Source organism: Odocoileus virginianus, chromosome 9 (genome assembly GCF_023699985.2).
Source record: "Odocoileus virginianus isolate 20LAN1187 ecotype Illinois chromosome 9, Ovbor_1.2, whole genome shotgun sequence".
Lineage (NCBI taxonomy): Eukaryota > Metazoa > Chordata > Mammalia > Artiodactyla > Cervidae > Odocoileus > Odocoileus virginianus.
The window spans coordinates 24,137,272-24,154,501 of record NC_069682.1 but is presented as its reverse complement, the minus strand read 5'-3'; the positions used below and the strand labels follow the sequence as shown (position 1 = coordinate 24,154,501).

At 38.3% G+C, this 17,230-nt stretch overlaps 1 protein-coding gene across 1 annotated transcript in view; it reads right to left on the bottom strand.

Moving 5' to 3' along the window:
• The window catches only part of MYO3A (myosin IIIA), a 173,339-nt gene that overhangs the window by 46,796 nt on the left and 109,313 nt on the right, over nt 1-17,230 (bottom strand). Inside the window, exons 20-24 of the mRNA XM_020911656.2 lie at nt 9,150-9,303; nt 8,046-8,134; nt 6,038-6,167; nt 704-783; nt 175-252 (exon numbers count right to left, since the gene is read on the bottom strand). Coding sequence (XP_020767315.2) covers nt 175-252; nt 704-783; nt 6,038-6,167; nt 8,046-8,134; nt 9,150-9,303 — 531 coding nt within the window. The remainder of the gene's footprint in view (nt 1-174; nt 253-703; nt 784-6,037; nt 6,168-8,045; nt 8,135-9,149; nt 9,304-17,230) is intronic.

The window sequence follows — 17,230 nt, the reverse complement described above, 5'->3', positions numbered from 1 at the left end:
CAGGTTTTTGACAATACCTAATATATCCTATATCTAACAGATAGTAAATGAAATACAACAAAAATTCTTCTTTGCTAATAGCATTGTGATATTTGTTACTTACTTTTAACCAGCAACTCTCATTTAGAATAAATAACATGCTTAAGCACAACACATCATAATATCACATCTTACTCTAAAATAGGATGCAACTGTTTGTGTTTTCATGTTGGTTGTCTCTCTGGCATGACGAGTAGCTTCTCCAGTTTCACCCTAAGACCAAGAAAGACAGTGATGCTTCAGCATCTATTGTACTTTATGATCTACAGGGAGTACGTGGAACCTTCCTTAGTCTACCCTTTCACATACATAAAATGACAAAACGCTGAATTTTTACTTTAAAGTAATTGTTTTTCAGTCTCACTGGGGTTTTAATCAGTTTTCCACAGGATGTGAGTATCTCTGACTTTAGCTAATACATATTTAGTTGGTCTTGGAGTAACATTAAAACTAATTATAAAAGAGGAGCTTGAACTATATCAGAAATGCATGATTATTTATGTGACAAGCAGTAATATGAACATAATAATATCTGTTGAAGTAGAAAAGAAAGAGCAAAAAGAGAAAATGAAGGGAAAGGCTGTTTAGCCTTCTCATACACATACTGCCACTGTATGAGAAGGTTAGGTTCTTAGACTTACTGCCATGAAAAACGTTTTCTCACCTTTGTCAGGTTGGTTGATTTTTCTGAAGTCTTCATTTGATAGTTTATTATGCTTTTAGTTTGAGAATGTGGCAGATTACCTATGGGAATGCAGAGAAAATTCATACACTTTTTAGAATCCGTAATGGCTACACGTTTCCTCCACTTGAAGGTTAAAATGAGAATTGCTGGTCCCACAATATGCATGCTTGGTTAACCAGTCACTGAGACACTTAGAAATAAAATAATATTACTCAAAAAATCTATAACTAGTGTTAAATTCAGAAAAAAGTAAAACTTCCAGCTTAAAAAATAGAAAAAGTAGAGGTAAGTGTTAGATTTCCTTTTAACTGCTACAAGATATGGGGTGATTAGGACAAAGGGACCAATTTGCTTCTCTCTGTGTGTGTTTTAAATAGCACCTGAGATTTTCTTTTTTTGTTTTTTTTCCTTTTTTTTTTAATGTGGAAAGTCTTTATTGAATTTGTTACAATATTGCTTCTACTTTATGTTTTGGTTTCTCGGCCACGAGGGACGTGGGATCTTAGCTCCCCAACCAGGGATCAAACCTGCAGCCCCTGCGTTGGAAGGCAAAGTCTTAACCACTGGACTGCCAGAGAAATCCCCTGAGCTTTTCCTTAATGCAAATGTCAGCTTTACAATGGACCTTAAAAATCATATGGATCATTAATTCACATGAAGTAATTATATGCAAATCAAACATGGTTGAGAGCAAAGGACATTTTCAACCTAACATTCAGAAATATGTGCCTGGTGCTGGGCTATATAACTGTACACCACCGAGGTTATGAAAACTCATGGTGTAGTGAAAATATTATGCCCTTTGAAGCCAGGAAGACCTGGGTTTACATACCAGCTGTAGTGCTTAAATTGTTGATTATTTACTTGGTCTCTGAGTCACAGTGTGAGTCCATAAAAGGGGGATGATAATGTCCGCCTCACGGGATTTTGATGACATGAGTCCATAAAAGGGGGATGATAATGTCCACCTCACGGGATTTTGATGACGTGACAGTGGGTCTGGCATGAGAGGAGTGCCTGGAAATGTTAGCTGTCTTTCACTCCTTGCTCACCCTTCCCACCACCCCCACCAAGCGCAGTACACCAACCAACTTACGATCCATGAGTTTATCATCCTAGTAGAAGGGTTTGAAATATCTCCAGAATTCAGTGTCACTTCAGGAAGACTGTTTTTCTTGTGTCCTTTTAGGCAATAAGTAGAGGCTGTGTGTTTTGGCAAATCTTTCACTTTTTCTATTTTTTTTGCCTTTTGGTGGCTGCAGAAGGTTGGCTCTGAGCTAAGGCTGCAGGAAGGCACCCTGCCTGGGCTGTGGCTGGCCGTGCCACTGCTCTGCTCTCATCCCCCTCCCCTCATCACTTCAGGAAAAGCTCTGGGGCGAGAGCATGGCTTTTCTGCTGGGCTGAAACTGCATATGCACAGGTGACCCTTGAAATGAGACTCTTCCTGGACACAGGTGAGTGGACAGAGATGGTCACCAAGCATTGTCAGAGGGGCAGCTTCAGGAATTATGCTTAGTGGGTTTTTTAATTTTGTTTTTGTTTACAATTACCAGGGAAAGTTTTGGAAAAGAAAATTTACTTGGGGAAAAAATGACCATCGACTTAGAGATTTCTTGGAAGCATGATGAATATACAAAGTGCAGAGTACATTAATTAGGATAGACCCATTGCTTTTTTTTTCCATTTATTTTTATTAGTTGGAGGCTAATTACTTTAAAATATTGTAGTGGTTTTTGTCACACATTGATATGAATCAGCCATGGAGTTACATGTATTCCCCATCCTGATCCCCGCTCCCACCTCCCTCTCCACCCGATCCCTCTGGGTCTTCCCAGTGCACCAGCCCTGAGCATTCGTCTCATGCATCCAACCTGGGCTGGTGATCTGTTTCACCATAGATAATATACATGTTTCAATGCTGTTCTCTCGAAATATCCCACCCTCGCCTTCTCCCACAGAGTCCAAAAGTCTGTTCTGTACATCTGTGTCTCTTTTTCTGTTTTGCATATAGGGTTATCATTACCATATTTCTAAATTCCTTATATATGTGTTAGTTTACTGTATTAGTCTTTATCTTTCTGGCTTACTTCACTCTGTATAATGGGCTCCAGTTTAATCTGTCCCATTAGAACTGATTCAAATGAATTCTTTTTAATGGCTGAGTAATATTCCATTGTGTATATGTACCACAGCTTTCTTATCCATTCGTCTGCCGATGGGCATCTAGGTTGCTTCCATGTCCTGGCTATTATAAACAGTGCTGCTATGAACATTGGGGCGCACGCATCTCTTTCAGTTCTGGTTTCTTCGGTGTGTATGCCCAGGAGTGGGATTGCTGGGTCATATGGCAGTTCTATTTTCATTTTTTTAAGAAATCTCCACACTGTTCTCCATAGTGGCTACCCATTGCATTTAAAAACCTATATTCGAGGGGGGTTCAGGATGGGACACACATGTACACCCATGGCTGATTCATGTCAATGTATGGCAAAAACTACTACAATATTGTAAACTAATCAACCTCCAATTAAAATAAACAAATAAATTTTAAAAACCCTATATTCGAAAAGAAGAAATTTTCTTAAATCAATGACTTTTCACCTTAGAAATGAGAAGACAAAATAAACCCCAAAAGAAAAAGAAGAAAACAATAAGACAAAAGCCAAAAAAAAAAAAACCACAATAAAATAAACTGAAAAATTCAATAGGTAAAATCAGTGAAACTATAAGTTGGTTCTTCAAGAATATCAACAAAGTTGGTAAACCTCTAGAAAATCTATCAAAAACAAAATGAGAGAGGACACAAGTTATTTTTATCAGGAATAAGAGAACAGATATAACCTCATGATCTACAAATATCAAAAGGATAATAAGAGATTATTATCAACTTTATGTCAATAAATTTGACAGCACAGATTAAACAAAGTTTTCTTAAAAGATAAAACTACTCTAAAGCCAATTAAAAAATAAAATAACTTGAATAGCTTTGTATTTATCAAAGAGTTGAATCTGTAGTTAAAAGCCTTGTCACACACATACACACAAAAACCCTTCAGGTTCAGCTGACATCCCTGGTGAATTCAACAAAGTCATTTAGAAACAAATAATAGTCACCCTGGGGGCTTCCCTCATAGCTCAGTTGGTAAAGAATCCGCCTGCAATGCAGGAGACCTGGTTCAATTCCTGGGTTGGGAAGATCTGCTGGAGAAGGGATAGGCTACCCACTCCAGTATTCTTGGGCTTCCCTTGTGGCTCAGCTGGTAAAGAATCTGCCTGCAATGTGGGAAACCAGGGTTTGATTCCTGGGTTGGGAAGACGCCCTGGAAAAGAGAAAGGCTACCCACTCCAGTATGCTGGCCTGGAGAATTCCATGGACTGTATAGTCCATGGGGTCGAAAAGAGTTAGACACAACTGAGTGACTCACTAATATTCACTCTATTTTTCCTGAAAATTGAAGAGGAAGCATTATTTCTCAATTCATTCTATGAGACCAGCATTACTGTGATTTCAAAATCAGAAAAAAAATTATAAGAAAACTACAGTCCAATATTCCTCATGAACATAGATGCAAAAATTCTTACCAAAAGGTTAGCAAATTGAATCTGGCAATACATAGTCAAATGCATCATGACCATGTCAAGATTTTCCCAGGAATTAAAGTTAGTATAATGTTCAAAAACCAATACATGCAACTAACCATTTTTATAGATTTTAAAAACAAAACAAAGTAAGAACAAATAATCATCTCAGTAGATGGAGAAGGGGCATTTGACAAAATTCAAACATGCATGCTTGATAAAAACTTAGGAAACTAGAAACAGAAAGCAACTTCCTCCTGATTAAGGACATTTATGAAAAATCTACAGCTAACATATCATAGTAAATGGGGAAAAACTGAAGGCTTCCTCCAAGATCAGGAATAATCCAAGAATGTTCACTTTCACCACTTGTATTCAACGTTGCATCTGTGATTCCGGGCAGTGCAACCAGGCAATATGAAGAAACACAACATAAAAAGAATGAAAAAGAAAGGGCAAACACTCTAGTCACAGATGACATCACCATCTATGTAGAAAACCTATGGAATTAACCAAAAAAAAGCTACCCTAACATGAGTTTAGCAACATTGTAGGGAAAAAGATCAATACACAAAAACCAACTGCATTTCCATATACTAGTAACATACAAAATTTGAACTAAAAAGCACCATTTATTAGAGCATAGGATGTGATATGATAGCAGATAATTTGACAGAAAACATGCAAGACTTGTACACTGACAACTGCAAAATGCTGCTGACAGAAATTAAGGAAGACTTGAAAAATAAGCATATTGTGCTCCCTGCTTGGAGGACTCAATATTATGAAGATAGCAGATACCCCAAACTAATCTATAGCTTCAGGGCAATCCAATCAAAGTCTCACCAGCATTTTGGGTAGAAATTAACAAACTCATTTTAAATTTACATGGAAAGGCAAAGAACTATAATCATACCTGAACAACTCTGGAAAAGAAGAACAAAGCTGGGTGACTTATATTACCTGATTTCAAAATTTTTAGTAAAGCTAACAGTGATCAAGAAGTATATTATTGGCATAAAGACAGACATATATCAGTGATACACAATATAGTCCAGAAATAAACAGTCTCTCTCTCCTTCTCTATCTCTTCAAGGATGCCCAAGCAATGAACTAGGGAAAAGAATAATCTTTTTAACAAGTGATGCTGAAACAATCAGATAGGGGCATGAAGGGGAATGAAGGACCATAAAGACTCAAGAGGAAGCAGCATTTGGGGATAATGAATTTGTTCACTATTACCTGTGGTGATGGTTTTACAGGAGTCTATGTATGTCAAGGCCTCATCAAATTTTACTGTCTAAGTATGTGCTGCTCATTCTATGTCAGCTATGCCTCAACTATAAGCTATGGTTGAATTATATCTCAACTATAAGCAGAGAATAATGTTAAACTCCAATAAAGAAAAACAAACCAAATTACACTTTTTGTACTTAAAAGCAAATGGAAAGATTATATAGTTGGTTGGAACAAAGGCATGTGACTTTTTAATCAACAAGGCAGAACTCACTAAACTTGTGCAATCTTGAAGCATCATCCCACACGGCCCACTCCTGACGCAGCAGATAATTCTAAACTCTCTGGGGGTGACTGTACTCTTCTAATGAGAAGCTCGAATACCACCAAACTTTCTGGTGAGCACTTCAAACACTTTACTGGAAACCTAGCTTCTTTATAAAACTAAAAACCGACTCACACATACAAACAAAATGGATGGAAATTGCCTCAGCTTACCTGTTCTTGTCAGAGGATGGTTGACTAGTTGTCGAATTACACTGTTTTCTGATGACCTCAAAAGGAGCACAATATCAGTGGGAAGAGTGTCTCTATTTTTAGCTAAGAACCCACTTGCATTATAGATGACCTGTTGATAAAGTATGTTACCAACACTGTCACAATCAACGTCATCATCATTATCATTATCAACAGATACATGTGAAAGTGTAGAAGTGTTGGTCACTCAAGTTGTGTCTGACTCTTTGTGGCCACATGGACTGTAGCCTTCCAGGCTCCTCTGTCCATGGGATTCTCCAGGCAAGAATACTGGAGTGGGTTGTCATTCCCTTCTCCAGGGGATCTTCCCAACCCAGGGATTGAACTCAGGTCTCCTGCATTGCATACCATCCGAGCCACCAGGGGAAGCCCACATTAATAGATACATATAGAAAGCTTACTCAGTGCTGTGTGACAGCTACACAAAGATTTATAAAGGCAATCCCTACAACTTGGCTAGAAATGTGGACCTCTTCAGGTTTACACTACCTATTTTCAGAGACAAATTTGTGCCTCACTGATCTTATTTGGGTGGAAACAATCAAAAAGGTTTGATTCCTCCCATTTATTATAGTGGAAATGTTGTGTGTTTCCTATCTCTATTTGGAGGGTTGGGGCCAGAAAGGTATTCTCATTTCTATGATAATTGATTCACCTGCAGTGAAAAGGCCTTTATAGAATTTGCTCCACAGTGGCGGGGTCTACATATACTGTGGGTGTTTTGTGTTTCTGGCACTTCTCAATAACTGTAAGATTTTTAAAGATCAATGTAACCCCAAAGTTTCGGTAGGGTGGTTCAATGTGGTTGTTTTTAATGAGGTGAATTTCATCCCTCCAAAATTAGTTTCAAATCTAACCCCCAATGTGACTGTATTTGGATACAAGGTCTTTAGAAGGTAAGGAGGGTTAAAAGAGGTTTAAGGGTGATGCTCTAAGCCCATAGGACTGGTGTTCTTATAATACGAGGAAGATATACAGGAAATCTCTTTCTCTTCCTTACATGTACATAAAGAAAAGGCTATGTGAAAACACAGAGAGAAGGCAGCCACCTGCAAACCAGGAAGAGAGGCCTCACAAGATACCAGATCTGCTGGCCCCTTGATCTTGGACTTCGAGCCTCCAGAACTGTGAGGAAATACAATTTCCATGGTGTTTAGGACACCCAGCCAGAGGTATTTTTGTTATGGCAGCCTGAGAAGGCTAATATAGTTAAAAAATAACTGGATAAACTGATTATAGGAAATTCTTAATGATTGTTTTAAAGGAGACTTATTTATAAAATCATGTGCCAAAAATTATGAGAAAGGCTATAACTAAAATATTTAAGGTAGATTTTGCTTTCAATGACAAAAGTCTGGAATGTTGACTGACATAGAAGTTCTATTAGAACAGAACTCCTGGTGTTCTGTTTTCTATTTGTTTATGTATTTCTATGAATTCCCCTTCTTGATTAAATATCTTCTTAGTCCTCCAATATTTATAACGTCATTGTGAGGGAAAGATCTGTTATTCTCTACAGAAGGAAAAGAAACCTTCTTCTGGGCGCAGGACGACATATCTGAGGTTTGCTCTGGTATAGGAATGTGTATCCATCAGTATATAAACATCAGTTCCTTTAACCGCATGTCAGTCCATCAGCTAATCCTATCTAATTAATCAGCTCAGTTATCTGACCATACTTCCTGCCTGGTACCTTCTCTTGTGTGGAATGAGGAGAGACAAAGGCTGCAGTAGACAGAGAAGGATCTCAAGTCTGAAGAAGGCAATTTATAGAAAAGGTTCCCAGTTATCATTAAAAGAAGGGAAAACTGCCAGCCAACTGCAGCCCAAGCCAGAACTTAGGATCAGAAAGATGGACTCTTTATGTCATTATAACTATCTGCAAATATTGGGGGCCATAATTTTCATAGCTTTATTATTCAGCAAAAGACTAAAGAGAATCTCAGTCACAGTGCTTCAAAGTTCTTACCTTTCCTGCATAATGGTGAATTCCAAAACTAAGCTCCATTCTTTTAGGTCTCCAGAAGTACTGTGATTTCAGATTACCTTCAAATTTTTCTGTAGAAAAAAATTTAACTACAAGATTAAGCATGTTGGAATGCCTCAAAAAATACTGATTGACAGAATCATCTCTTTCACCATAAAATGGAAAATGTGCAGTGAAAAAACTGAAAATTTTATATAACTACTACATGTAGATTTGTAATGTAACTATAAATGGTAAGGTAAAACTTGAGATCATGAATTTTACCATTCCATTACGATTCAGAGCAGCAGTACTTAAACCTTGGCAAGCATCAGAACCACCTGGAGGGTTTGTTAAAATAGACTGCTGGGTCCCACCTCCAGAGCTTCTGACTCAATAGGTCTTGGAGTGGGATCCAAGAATTAACATTTTTAGCAAGTTCCCAAGGGGGAAGATGATGTCCCTGGTCTAGGGACCACAGTCTAAGAATGGAGGAAAGAAACCAAGTACTTGAAGTTGTCCAGAGAGCTTTGTGAAATACAACTGGATGTGAAACCATGAGCCTAGACATATGGTATTTTGTCCCTCTTTTCTCTAAGAGGAGCTATAGTTTATTATTGATTACACAGGAAACACAATAGGATCATAGAGGAAGTTCTACAATAATTTTACAAACACAAGTTCTCTGTTATTTCATGTCATGGAAGGTACATTTTAACATGAAAATTAAGTGACTAGTATGAAATGATTTCCCCACAACTTTGGGGTTACTTTCTTTTCCATTCTGAGAGTTGCCCTGCCCTTCCATTTCTAATTTTGGGCTGGATGATCTCTAAGGTCATTTCTAACATAAAATCCTATGGTTGGGGCTCTACCATAATATAAGGTGAAGTTGAATATTGAAATTTGTTTATCACTGAATATTTCAGACTATTATAAACATTCACTCGTCCAGGTATTAGATCAAAAGCCTCTTCTTTAAAGTTAGATGTCCAAACTTTGAAACAGCAATATTCTACTAAGTAACTTAAAAAATTAAAAAACCATTCATAATCACATGACTGCATTATATGAAAACTATGCAGACATACTGAATTTAAAACTCACCTACAAGAGTTTGATCAGTGGCCTTGGGAAATCTACTTTCTTCATCAAGGAGGGACAGTAAACCCATTGGCTTCTGCAAAAACATGTCTAGGAGAGGCCGGTTATCTTCATATTCAATAACTCTAGCATCAATATCTTCATTTAGGTATTCATTCTATAATGGGACATGACAGGCATAGAAATACTTAAAATTTTGTGAACAATATGTAAACTGTATTACCTAAAATTCTGCTCTACATATAAAAAATTGCTCCCTATGACCTTGCCCTGAAACTGAGGGTATCATTTTATTTCTCTCTCTCCAGATCTGCTAGTTCATTAAAGTCAGCACTGTTGATATTCAGGGTAGCAATAAAAAGTTTCTATTCCCTGTATTAGAATTCCCTCTATTAGAATCTCAACCTTTCCAGATATGGGGGACTATGTTGCTAGTGAGCTGTAATAAAGTCATGTTATATAATTTCTTTTGTTAATGATTTTTTTTTTTAATGTAAACTGTTTCTTAAAGTCTTTACTGAATTTGCTACAATATTGCTTGCTTTTTATGTTTTGGTTTTTTGGCTGTGAAGCACATGTGATCTTGGCTCCCTAATCAGGAGTGGAACTGGCACCTCCTGCATTGGAAGGCAAAGTCCCAAACACTGGACCACCAGGGAAGTTCTCAAGAATTGACAGAATATTAATTGGGCATATCTTAGGGTCACATTTTCCCCAACTTCAGCCTTTTATCTAACTTCAGAAATGCTGAATCTCTCAAGAACATCACTTTTCAATCATGATGACATTTACATTATTTGGGATGAACAGCTGTGGTTCACAGGAGCCACCCATGGATGAAGAACCAAGAACATGCGGGCGCCCATCTGGGCTCTGCCGTCAGGAAGCATTTAACAAGAGGCTTCCTGTGTGCTGTTTTGGATCTGTCAGGAACCCTCTGGCCCTTATTAATTCCTAAGTATTCAGGAATTAAGAGGAGAGGCACGCCTTTCCCGGGGCTGAGGAATCCAGGCATTTCTCATTACAGTGATAAGTACCCTCTTCTTTTTTATGAACCATACGGTAAAAGGTGATTGTTCGCAACTCTATGATAGCGATTGTCTTATATTTTGTATATCTGGAATTTTAATCTTTATCTTTGCTGAGAATAACTACCTTGTAAGACAGTATATATGCCCACACCATATTGATTAAAACACCATTGCTCCATCAGAGCTTGGATCCCCGTGTCTTTCTTTCTCTCTTTCCTTCTCTCTCTCTTTCAGGCTAATTCCTTGGAGCGCGGAGGCCCGCTGAGCTCACTTTCTTGCCCAGGCTTCTAAGACCCTCTCGACAAGGCACACTGTGCCTTCAGCCACTCGAGAGGGCGCCTGGTGCCTACATGCAGCAGTGTAAGCTCTAAGAACAGGGCTTTATTGGCCTTCCACGTAAACCAAGGGGATATCAGCCTCTTTCTCTCTCTTACTTTCTTATCGTCGACCACCAGGTTCTGGTCCATTAAACACTCTGCCACTTAACTAGCCACCTGTCCTTTGGAATTTTCTTCCTCTTAGATGTCCTTTTTCTCATCTACTGAATGGAAGTAACAATCTCCACTTAACAAAGTAAAAATACCTGGTACACTAGCAATCATTTGTGGTTGAGTATACTGTAATGTCAAATGCATAAAATAAAAACAATAAACAACAATTACTCTAAGATGGTAGTACCAGCACAATATAGATGCCGATGATCTATTTTACAAAAGGGACGGGAAGAATCATGCTGCAGCTTTGCTTCTATGACTTTTGCCTTCACACTGTATCCTTCCCCACCCCCAGTGCTGCAGTCTGTAAGAGATGACATAGATGACCTCTGAACTCTGACCTTCAGAGACACTTACATGGAAGGTACATGCCAGGTCTCAGGTTCTAAAGCAGCTATTGCTGGGGAAGTATAACAGATAATCACTCTCTGCGGCAGAACGTTCTCCTCCATTCACAAACTGAAGTTACATGCTATTTTCATTACTATTTTAATATATTCTTGAATATATATTTTTTATTCAATATATTCAATAATCAATAATATATTCTTCAATATAAATATTTTCATTGAACACTTTATAATAAAGCACTGTGATGGATGATAAAGAGATGTTTAAAACAAAGTCCCTGTTCTCAGTGGATTTAAGATAAACTGAATGATTAGTAAATAAATACCTAAAATGCAAGATAACACAGGTTAGATAAGTGCTATGTACAGTGTACTACAAGGGGTTCTGAGAAAGAGAATTTATCTGGGATCTTGGTGGAAGAATTCAGCCCACGGCAGGAGGGGCATTTAATACGCAAATCTTTTAACCACTGCTTTTAGAGCCTTATAAAATTCAAATCACAGTTCGAGTGTCACCAGGAGAAAAATTAACATTTATTTTTAAACACAACAAAATCTTAATACATAAAAATGAGGCAGAACACACCGCTCTGAAAGGTAGATCACCTGAAAGGCATCCAGTTTACCCAGTACAAAAAAATGGAAACTTACAAAAAATGGAAACTGTGAAATGAAGTTTCACAGCTTTTCCATTGGAAGGTAACCTTGAGAGATGTACACAGACCTAGAATTACTTGACTGTCAGACACATTATGCTGACAGCAGATTATAGCTTAAATGGCAACTCCAAAGTTCAAAGAGGCTTTGTATGTTTTCTATGGAAAGTGTGCAAGGTTAAGGTCTAAACAATGCATTTTTCACTTCTATTTGCTTGTGTCAAAATCCACTGACTGCTTTGGTGGCAGGTTACACAGAGCAGAGATGAGTAACTTGAAAAACAATGGGCTAAGACTTTTAAGACACTGGTTAGTATCTCTAGGCAAACTGATGGAGAAAAAAAATGCTGTTAGGATTTACAAAGCACTCTTAGTAAAATGATTATGCCTGGAACAATACATTATGTATTCTTATAGCTGTTATGATCTCAAAACATTGTTGTTTTTAAGTATATGTGGAAATATGTAGCCCATATAACTACTCAGAAAGTCCTCTGTTACATCCTGTACATTAAAAATACCTTCAAAGAGGATAAGTAGAGTGTTTTTTGTTTGTTTGTTTGTTTTTTAATGTTTACTTATTTATTTGGCTGTGCTGGGTCTTAATGGTGGCATGTGGGATCTAGTTCCCCAACAAGGTATTGAACCCAGGTCCCCTGCACAGAGAACAGAGTCTTATTAGCCACTGGACCACCAGGGAAGTCCCCAGTAGAGTTATTAACTACAGTAAAGCTGAGCTGTTTAGCATCTAAAATCCCTACTCTGTTCAGGTGCCCCAAATTCCTTTTGAAAAAGGGATCATTTTAAATATATATCAAGGAGAAAGGAAGTGAGAAGGTGTGTTTGTTAGAAAACTTCATGCCTGAGATAAGATTTGCTTGTTTTGCAATGAATTTTGAGTGTGAGGTGTGGAGAGACAGAGTAGAAAGAAAGTCTATGGAAGATGCATCCATAGCTCCAGCCTAAACCACAAGCTTAAATATTTTGGGTCAAGATGTCACCCCAGGAGAGATTCAAGATTACTACACTGTCCTCAGGCTCACACAGCAGCGTGGAAGGGTGGCTACCATTGACAGATAGAGCCATGTATATTTAGGGGTAGGTGGGACCGGGGAAAGTAGAAATAAGGATGAAAAAGGTAGAGTTCCTGTCCTCTGCATGCGTACTAGGTCGCTTCAGTTGTGTCCGACTCTTTGTGACCCTATGGACTGTAGCCCACCAGGCTCCTCTGTCCACGGGATTCTCCAGGCAAGAATGGAGACATGGAGTGGGTAGCCACATCCTCCTCCAGGGGATCTTCCTGACCCAGGGACTAAACCCATGTCTCCTGCGGCTCCTGCACTGCAGGAGGATTCTCTACCACTGAGCCATCCAGGCCCTTAGGGCACAGGAAGAATGCTCTCTGCCTTTCCACTTCAACCTTTAAGTTACATCCTAGGACTCCTCTGTTTCTGCTATATTCTCTTTTCCAGTTGCTGCATCTATGAGGTCTATGTCCTTCCTGTTAGGGAGTCTCTACGTTGTCCCACTGTCACCGTCTCTGTCACCGCCACTGCCACCTGCCTCAGCGCTACCGTTCTCTTCACCTTCCTTCCTTCCTGATTTAGGTTGATTCTCCTTGGCCTTTCATGTGAAAATACTTTCTCCCTCTCCCTCTTTTTCCTCGCTTCCTTCCTCTCTCCCTCCTTCCTTCTTCCTTTCTTTCAATGAGATGGAGCATGTTTTCTTCTGTATGAGAGAATACTTTCTAAGGTTCCTGGTTCTTTTCAACTTTATTTGTTAATGAGAAGATGCTTGGATGGGTATCAGAAATCTGGATTCAGCCCTGGCTTTGTTTAATCAGCCTGTAACACTGGGCAAGTGGCAGGGGGTCATTTTGTATCTATGAACTGTATAAATGATCTACTTAGGTTTCTTCTGGTTTTAACATTTCAAAATGTTGACACTGCCTGAATGTGTTGTAAAACTTAATAGATAAGTGAATTTGTTGTTTACAGAACATTTGCAGGGGGAAAGAGGCCACACATATACATTTATTCCCTGACGTCTGTCTTTTAGTAAAAGAATTCTTACTCACCAACTGCTCATATGAGTGTACATATTTATGAAAATGTTTCCCATGTGGAAAGAAACCATTGAGAAGTTATTCATTCTAAGAGAGAATGAAAACCTTATAGGTTGAAAATCTGTGATTTTGGGTGCTATCAGTACTTGAGGTGAATTAAGTACATTTATTACAGTGAAAAAAGAAATTTTGCCACTTTTTATGCTGAACTAATTTCAAACTAACAGAAAAGTGGCAAGAATGGTACAAAGAACTTCTATGTATCCTTTACCTCAGTTCTTCAATTTCTAGCCTTTTACTGCGTTTGTTTTATCATTTGCTCTCTTTCTATATATACATATTATTTTTAGTAATAATACACTAAAATACTGAAATAATTTTTTAAAAAACTAAAAATGAAGAAAGCAAAGTGGCAAATATGCACGCTGTAAAAAATCTAAATAAAATTTATGATTGGAAACATATTTCTTTCAGTATTTTCTATTCAAAGCTGATATCAATAGTCCTGCTCATTTTTACATTAATGTTTATAGCAAGCCAAAGGGAATATTGATCATCATTAATTTGAGATGACATAGGTCTTTAATTCAGAATCTGACAAGTAACCTAATGAGGCAGTATTTTGGATAATTCCTAATAAAATATATAGATTACATTTTACATATATTTCCCTGGTAGGTGGGACAGTAAAGAATCTACCTGCAATGCAGGAGACAGGGTTTGATCCCTGGGTCAAAAGATCCCCTAGAGAAGGGAATGGCATACCACTCCAGTATTCCTGCCTGGAAAATTCCATGGACAGAGGAGCCAGGCTACAGTGTGTGGGGTTGCAAAGAGTCAGACACAACTGAGAGACTAACACACACACAATGAATTTTGTAGAAAGGAGATTTAAATGATGTTCCATAGAATGGCTCCTTTTTTTTTTTTTTTTTTCTGAAAAAAGAGCTATACAATATATTCTGAAGTGGAAAGTTTCATCTAGTCACTTTTTGTGTATGGTACCTATCCTTGCAAAGTGTTTAAAAGCCATAAAGGATTTAACAAATTTATATTGCATTGGCAGGCACTGGTTTAGGATAAGGAGACATTTCGTTTAGGAGTTCAGACATGTCGTTTCCTATACACCAGGATCTCGTTCACCTTAAACCATTTCTCCTTTACGGTCCTGTTTCAGTCTTCACCTAAAAATGTTTTCCAGTTTCTCAATACTGTGCTCCACCCTCACATGTAGAAAGCTATAGTAGCTGTATACAGATCTATGCTCCTAATTGTATATCTCATTCAACATTATTTTTAATCATAATTAAAACATTTCTTAAATATTATCAAATTATCAACATAAGTACCACAGATACCCACATCACATTCAGGGTATTCGCCCACTTCCTTGATGGAAGAGAAACAGTGAGCATCATGCATGTTGAGTGGGGGGTGGGAAGGACCAGGAGTCCAGAAAGCAGCCTGCGAGAGCCAGAGGAAAAAGGCAGCCTGCTCGCAGCCTGGAGAGACTTCAGGGGTGCGCAATGTGCGTCCACTCACTTCAGTACCAGCTTCCACACTCAGGGCTTCCCTGGTGGCTCAGATGGCAAAGCGTCTGCCTGCAGTGCAGACCTGGGCTCCATCCCTCAGTCGGGAAGATCCCCTGGAGCAGGGAATGGCAACCCACTCCAGCATTCTTGCCTGGAATTCCATGGACAGAGGAAGCCTTGTGGGCTACAGTCCATGGGATCACAAAGAGTTGAACATGACTGAGTGACGTGTGTGTGTGTGTGTGTGTGCACGTGTGTTCCACACTCAGTAGGTGAGAAGTTTAAGGAACATCTGGTGTGATCTCAAACAGTAGCTGAAAATTTGGCCAACCATTTATAAAGGAAGATTTATTGTATACCAAGGGTTTCTTCAATGTTCAGGGTGTCAATGCTGATGAGGAAAATGCCTATAAAATGGCCTTTATCCCTTGGACAGCACACACAACACAAATGCCGCTACCACTGTACACAGGTGGTGCAACAGGGGGAAAAAGCTGGATATAAAATAAAATTCACACTTTGCAAGCAAAACAATCTGAAACATATAAGGGGTTTATTTTTTATCAAACGATTGATCCTTTTTACTTTATGATGCTAAAAAAAGTGGCAAGTGTAGATACTATATAATTGAATGAAGTTTTGTTCTTTGCAATTGCCACAAATTATGTGTTGGAGCCCACATCTAAATCCTCAAAAGCTTTAAACTTTAGAATATGAACAGCTGGAGATAAAATTCATATGCATCACATTCTGAGATAAGTTACTGCACTTATTGCTTCCATTATGTGCTGTAAATAGTTTCCTGCTTATAAAATGACTTCTGACTTTTAATTTTAAACCCATGGGTGCATATATGAATCACATATGTATATTATATATATAATCCTATCCTTTAGAGAAACAACTATTAATAGCTCACTTTAAAAACCAACTCTAGTTTGGTTAATAGTCAGAAAAATGTGCAATGGATCAGAAAGCTTATCCCCATCAATAGGCATATGAAGAAGTAGAGTGGATCTTCAGGATTCTAGAACAATGCTTTGGAGCATCACACAAGAATTCTGAGTCTAAAGAACAAAGGCATTTATTCCAATTCAAACTCATGCCCATGGGGGACTAATTCATGGTTGATATTCATTCTCTTTCATTTGAATTGTAAACTTCTAGGAAACAGACTTCATTTCTTTTTGTCTGTACCACAATGATTACACCACAGTGAACAATTAAAAAGACAAAACCCATCACTACAGCACCGGTCTAACTCTGACTTGAAGAGAACTTCAAGCTTCCTATCACTCTGCCTACTGTTGAGCTCCCTTCCACACCGCAGAAAATCAGAAAATAAGCAAAAACAACCCCCAAGAAGCAAAACCTTGGCTACAAATTACCATGGAGACTCAGTGTGAGGGCTATTATGAAAAGTTGCCTCCCTTAGTAGAAATGTTCTCTTTATCTGTGGTAGCTAATACATACAGCTACATAAGCATTTCTCAGTTATAAATTTTGCCTTCACAGGGAAGTGACCGAATGAAAGGAAAAAAAACCCAAATCAGATGCACCCACATGTTAAAATCAACAGAATCCCTGACTACTCCTGGGTCCACCAGATCACAGATTCACTGACCTGGTCACTCAGCTGCCAATGTTTGGTCCATAAGATCATGAAGTAGGGATTCTCAGGTCCTCACCCCATGAAGGCACTTGAAAGGATTGGGAATGGACTTAACTCTTCAAAGTGCTTTGCATAATCCTGGATCTTAGTCACATTTTTAATTTGCTGGAGCAATTTTGAGTTGATTTTGTCTTGAAAGCCTCTCAAGGATATTTTTTAAGAAGTCATATAGAGGAGTTTCATTTGTAGCAAGCCCAAACACAAAAGAATTAAAAGCATTAGGATGATATATGAAGTTCAAGGCTATCAGTCAAAGTGAACCATAAATTAATATTCTATTAAAA